General features: G+C 27.2%; 1 protein-coding gene across 1 annotated transcript in view; it reads left to right on the forward strand.

Moving 5' to 3' along the window:
• LOC105619246 (patatin-like phospholipase domain-containing protein 3) overlaps positions 1-5,330 on the forward strand; it is a 20,720-nt gene extending 15,390 nt beyond the window's left edge. The window contains exons 2-13 of the mRNA XM_012200769.1: positions 739-851; positions 1,439-1,558; positions 1,787-1,975; positions 2,136-2,219; positions 2,296-2,472; positions 2,624-2,799; positions 3,611-3,721; positions 4,085-4,242; positions 4,415-4,502; positions 4,599-4,689; positions 4,787-4,982; positions 5,119-5,330. Of these exons, the coding sequence (XP_012056159.1) occupies positions 739-851; positions 1,439-1,558; positions 1,787-1,975; positions 2,136-2,219; positions 2,296-2,472; positions 2,624-2,799; positions 3,611-3,721; positions 4,085-4,242; positions 4,415-4,502; positions 4,599-4,689; positions 4,787-4,982; positions 5,119-5,330 (1,715 nt within the window). The remainder of the gene's footprint in view (positions 1-738; positions 852-1,438; positions 1,559-1,786; positions 1,976-2,135; positions 2,220-2,295; positions 2,473-2,623; positions 2,800-3,610; positions 3,722-4,084; positions 4,243-4,414; positions 4,503-4,598; positions 4,690-4,786; positions 4,983-5,118) is intronic.
• The last annotated feature ends 1,068 nt before the right edge of the window (positions 5,331-6,398 follow it).

Genomic DNA, 6,398 nt, shown 5'->3' on the forward strand with positions numbered 1-6,398 from the left:
TATATATATATATATATATACTAATATAATTAATATATATATATATATATATATATATATATATATATATATATATATATATATACACATACAGATTTGCAAATTATACATGGATTTGTATCTCTAAAAAATGATATTAATTATCTGTAACTTTGAATCTGTAAATTTGAATGATACATAGATTTCATTCTTTAGTTAAAACTATCTTAAAAACTGTCATAAATTAAAAGGCATATTCATATCATTTTAATATTATTTATAAGATTGTTCTTGTACATTTACAATTATTAGGATCTTTTTAAAATTACTTGACGTATAACATATTTTTACATTATAAATTTTGTATAAATTTTAAAATGATCTTTTTTAAACATTTGTAAGCGATTGTATTTCTTCGGTTAAAACGGTCTCTTAAAATAGAACTTGATTATTTATATCAACCGCGAATCCTTTAATATATTTGATTAAATAAATTTTACTTAAAGAAATTGGTTGCGTGAAATTGCGATAATATGATTATTAACGGGACTTTGTTGCATTTTGTTTTGTTATATTTACTTTCGAATATTCTTATTTGAGAACTTGCTTCACTCGATAACTTATGCAGCCTCTCCATTAAGTATCGCAAATGAATGGATGGATTCATCGAATTCCAATGATGTATCGGTGGCAAATTCGCGAATAATAATCTCAGATTGGTCTTGCTCTGATTCATGATTATTTTTTCTCTCTTTTTAGGCGAAATGACGAGCAACGTATTACGTGTGGCACGTGAAGCACGACAACGTACGCTCGGACCGTTCAGTCCATCTTTCAATATACAAGAGATATTACTGGATGGCTTGCGGAAGGTGAGTGGAGTGGAATAAAGAATGATGACATTCCATATTAGAATTTGCGTCTGGCAGTCTGGTTCTACTTCTCGGTAAACAATTTTTCATGCATGAATATATATAAATATGTATAAACATACACAAATATGCATAAATATTCACATATATAAAATCACATATAAATATAAATTATATATATGAAATATGTTTATACATATTTATGTACTTTTATATTTGTATTAAATATTCGTGCAAAAAAAATTTTTTACCTGACATGAATGATATTTTTGGCATTATCCAACAATGTAAAACAATGTATGCAAAACGAAGCTTCGAGCTCTGCAAATCTAAATTGCATATCTAAATTCATTTAGATAGAATAGTAATTGCGCATTCTGGCAATTTTGACTGAACAAATGTATATTCGTTGAAAAGAAAGAAAGTGAATTAAGATATTGAAAATGAGTGCAAAAAGTGCAAGCAATAGAGCTATTATATTTATATAAATCTCTAATTCAGATTACTTATAATAGAGGTGCATGTTACATTTATTTATTTTTATTTTTATTTTTATTTTTATTCTTACTATCTTATTCTTACTCCAGTTTTTACCAGATGACGCACATATTCGTGTTAACGGAAAATTGCATATCTCTCTAACGAGAGTCTATGACGGTAAGAATGTGATCGTTTCTCAATTCAACTCAAAGGATGATTTGATGCAGGTAAGAAAAGTATATATTGTATGTTAGATTGTGAAACATTTATTCGCGATAAATTTTTAGTAAAACGAAAGATCAGGATATCAGGAAATATCTTGAAAAATAATTTTCTATCTCTTCAGAAAAATTTCGTGTATGCACAAATTTTAAAGTCTTTTTTCATGCCAATTGTAACAATTTTTCTTTTCCTTGAGGAATTATTTAGTCTTTTATGTTTTCGGTTATCTACAGGCTCTATTAGCCTCTTCATTCGTGCCACTATTTTCTGGTTTGCTGCCACCACGATTCCACGGCATCAGATACATGGACGGTGGTTTTAGCGATAATCTTCCTACGCTCGATGAAAATACTATTACCGTTAGTCCGTTCTGCGGAGAAAGCGATATATGTCCGAGGGACATTTCATCTCAACTTTTTCACGTACGTATTGATTGCGCGTATTAATAAACTAATTTCTTGTTAAAAAAATTTAAATATCTTCGATAATACATGTAATTAATTTAAGCATACGTTCACCTAGTTAATCCTGAGATTAGATTTTATAATTATCATTAATTATACATATCCTTGTATCTTGCAGGTCAATGTCGCCAATACAAGCATAGAACTTTCCAGACAAAATATATACAGGTTCACGAAAATACTCTTTCCACCTAAAACGGAGGTAAAAATGAAAATATTAATTATGTCTTTTGATACTGTATTAAATAAACATAATTTAATATACTTTTAAATTATAGATACTCTCGAATATGTGTAAGCAAGGATTTGACGATGCATTGCGATTTCTACATCGTAATAATCTACTAAACTGCACGAGGTGTCTCGCGGTTCAGTCCACATACATAGTTCAGGAAACGATCGACGATAGTATGGAATATGATCCAGAATGTTTGGAATGTAAAATGCACAGACAGGTGAGAGAGATTCACAATACTTTCAACAATAATATATTTGATAATATTTATATTTCACTCTTTTAAAGTTTAATTAAAAAATTCAATTAATTTTCTTAAATAATCTTAAATTATTCTTATTTTTTTTATGTTCTTGACATTCCATTTTTAGGAAGCATTGGTAGCTAATATGCCTGAGACTGTGATGACAATATTTCAAGATGCTATAGATTCGGCCAACAAGGGACTTATTAACTGGTTATTCAAACATCGTAGCATGAAGTTACTGTCGTTATTGAGTTTGCCTTGCACGCTACCGGCAGATGTAATGTACGCTACAATCACAAAGTAAGTAGCTATTGAAATATATGTGCATGTAAATATTGCATCACATATATGCTTCATATAGGAAATGGAGGATTTTTTATACAAATGCACGCATATATATTTAAAAATAAATATCATATTCAATGCTTTTCATTAATTTATTTTCATTAATTGGTGATGTTGCATGCTGCAAATATATGTATATACTTCGTAAATTAATATTTTTTAATATTATTAAATATTGCAGATCAATCATTAAAAAATATTTCTGTCTAGAAGATGATTTTCAAAGCAAATATTTTTTGTTTAAAAAAAAAAAACAAATATAAAAATTTGAGATTTTATATACATATATTTGTTTTCATGTTCGAAATTTTGTAGTTACTATTTCTTTATATAAAGTATAGATTTATAATATTTTTAGAATAAAAATTATTATGCTTCGTTTTGAAAAACATTTCTCGATGACATATTGATTGAAAACTTTATCTTATTTTAACTGAACGAAAAAATTTATAATTTATATGAGAATAAATCACTATTGTGATTATCTGTATAAAAATTAAATTGAATATTGCTGGCTTCATTATTTTATATTATTTCGAATATTTTATAAATTTTTTGAAGATTTTTTTGAAGTTTAAGAGATTGCAATAGGTAATCCTTTAGAGGAATCTCACCTTAAGTTTTGTTTTATTATTTTCTATTGCACTGCATTGCATGCGCAACATTGTCAACATTGATACATATCACAGATTTAGTCAATTGATGCAATTTCATGCATAATTATCACTTGTGATATTGTATTTAACATCATGCATGTCATTGGTAGTCTGATTGGTAACAAGATAGAAACTCGTACCTTGGAATACAAAGTAGTCGGAAATATTCTGCGTATCCCGCAACAGGCACTTACTCGCAATAAACATTTAACACATTCTCGGTAAGCATAAAATTTTCAGATGTAATGCTTTCTTTATTTCATCATACCCTAAACCCTAAGGTGTATCTATGAAATTATCAAAAATCAAAGCATCAAAGCATTTACTGTCTTATTTTCAATTGTAAATATATTTTGACATATTGAGTCCTTATCAGTTTCTTTTATGAAAGTACTCTAATATGCGCGCGAATTTTTATATTAGTTGCGAATTTATATATTTTCTAAAGGTGCAAAAGATAAAAAAAAGTAATAAATGAAAATATATCGACGGACAGATGTCTGCTTGTAATAATATACTTAAATGCTTGGAATATTTTATAATTTGCTTTGAAATTAATGAAAAGCATATTTTTCTTATTTCAGATTCATTACGAGTGTCCCGAAACTACGACATAATTTAATAGAATTAACTAAACTTTTCTTGGAGCAATTGAGTATAATGTTCCCAAAAATCAATGTCTATGCCGAGCCTTTGCCTCAAACAATCAAATGTTATTTCAACATTATGGAATATGATTCGAGTGAGTATATCCCGACCATCAATAAGTTTTCTGAATCTTTAAATTGATTAATAAATTTTTAAATTATAATAACATTTTTTATTGTCTAATTGCCTTATAAATATAACACATGTGAAAAGAATATGGCCTAAATATTTGACATTTGGATTCTTATATTTTCAAATGTTTACAGATACGTACGATGTGCAAGCTATAGAAGAAACAGACATTATATATAAAAAGCAAAAGAATCTGAATTTGACTCTCCAATACAACGAATGGTAAGTAATTTTATTGGAGATAGTTCTTTTGTAAAATTACATTTAACAAATTTTTGAATTAATGTTCATTATTGTTTAAAACATTTTTTGTTATAGTGAGCAATGGAAAGATTCAAGAAAATCGAGTTGTGTAATAAATATGAGCGACTTTGCATCAGTGGACGATACTTTCGAAAATATTCTCCAAGTAAATAATAAGAATAATAGTGTAAACTATGTTTAAAACATAGTTTAAATAGATTTTTAAAATCAATTTTTACATCGAATCTTATAATTTTTATCAGGCAACTTCGGATCAAGAGGCAGTAATAGCATATTATTACATGGATGATAACAATAAAGTGCAAGTGACAGAAATCTTCGATGTAACGGAATCAGAATCTCATACCATGCTTTCCATAGATGAAGTTGAGACCAATAAAAAACTCCAATTCGATGAATGGGATGAACCTTCATGGTTATCTCAGCACACACTTGACGGTAATTGACATTTTATTTTCATAAGAAACATCAACAATTCATGATTATGACAATATTTTAATGTTAAATTGAATTATCCAATTTTAATCGTTAATCTAAATAAATTTTTAATTGAAATTTTAAAAAATATGTGCAGTAACTACAGAGTCTCTTTATACCGACGAAAATCTACGAAGCATGGAGAATTTGTCGGATTTATCGGTAGAAGACGATATACTGGATAGCGCGAATATATTCTCTGATCCAGAAAGTGAATGGGAAGTGGAAAAGAATCTAGAGCAAGCTGAAATATTTAAATCTCCGGATAGTCGGCCGGAAGTAGATCAACCATCCACAAACTTGCTATAGAAATAAGATAATAGCTTGCAAGAACATATATGCGCTATTTAATTAACCATAAAAAAATTTATAAAATGATGAGATTGAAATATTTTAATGCATTTATATATTCAAACGTACGAAAAATAACACAAATTGTTTTAATAGTAATTTTAAAAGGAAGAATTAATCAATTCATGATTTTTATTATTGTCGAGTTTTCATGATTATCTTATATGATATACCAAATAAAACTATAATTTAACATTTAAATTAAAATGTTCTATAAGATGAGTTTAATTATATGTATCTTTATGGTATATTTATATTTTCACAAATATTTTGTGAGATATTTGTAAAAATATAAATCAAAGATTTTGAAAAATTTTAAAAACCTTTTACAAAACTTTTTGTTGTTACTTTTCCATCTAGACATCTAAATGTATAATTTTAATCTGAAAGTTTAACGTTATAGTCTGAAATATTTTATCGTTATTGTAATTACCAAATAAAATTTTTAGAGATAATGGATTTGTACATAGATTTATATATACAGCACTATAAATGCCTTTTACTGTATTTTATATGTATGATATTCGAAGTTAACTATCCGCGACTCTATTAAAACATCTATATTTTTGTATGTTCTTGCAAGATATAATTAAGATGAAACATTGAATACACAAGCACAATTATCGAATACATGCCAAAATGATGCAACATGCATCTTAAGCGTCTTTATGACGTGCAACAGTATTCTACTCTTAATCCAAATCTACTGGATTTGGAAAATCAACGATAATAACGATGTTTGCGTGAATTGGTACATTATCTCACATAAAGAGACTGATATATCGGTGAACATGGGATTCTAAACCCATCGGTATTTTTGAACTCTAGAAAGAAACTCTAGAAAACCAATTTTTTTTAAGAAAAATATCGAGATGCAATATATCGAGTGCAATATGAATAATAAATAATTGAAAATAAAGGGCGATGCATAGACTAAACTTCAGAAAAGAAAATGATATTTTATGAATTTGGAATAGATATATATATATATATATATATATATTAAGTAATTAATAGTATTTATAT

Source organism: Atta cephalotes, assembly GCF_000143395.1.
Source record: "Atta cephalotes unplaced genomic scaffold scaffold00020, whole genome shotgun sequence".
NCBI classification, from domain to species: Eukaryota; Metazoa; Arthropoda; class Insecta; order Hymenoptera; family Formicidae; genus Atta; species Atta cephalotes.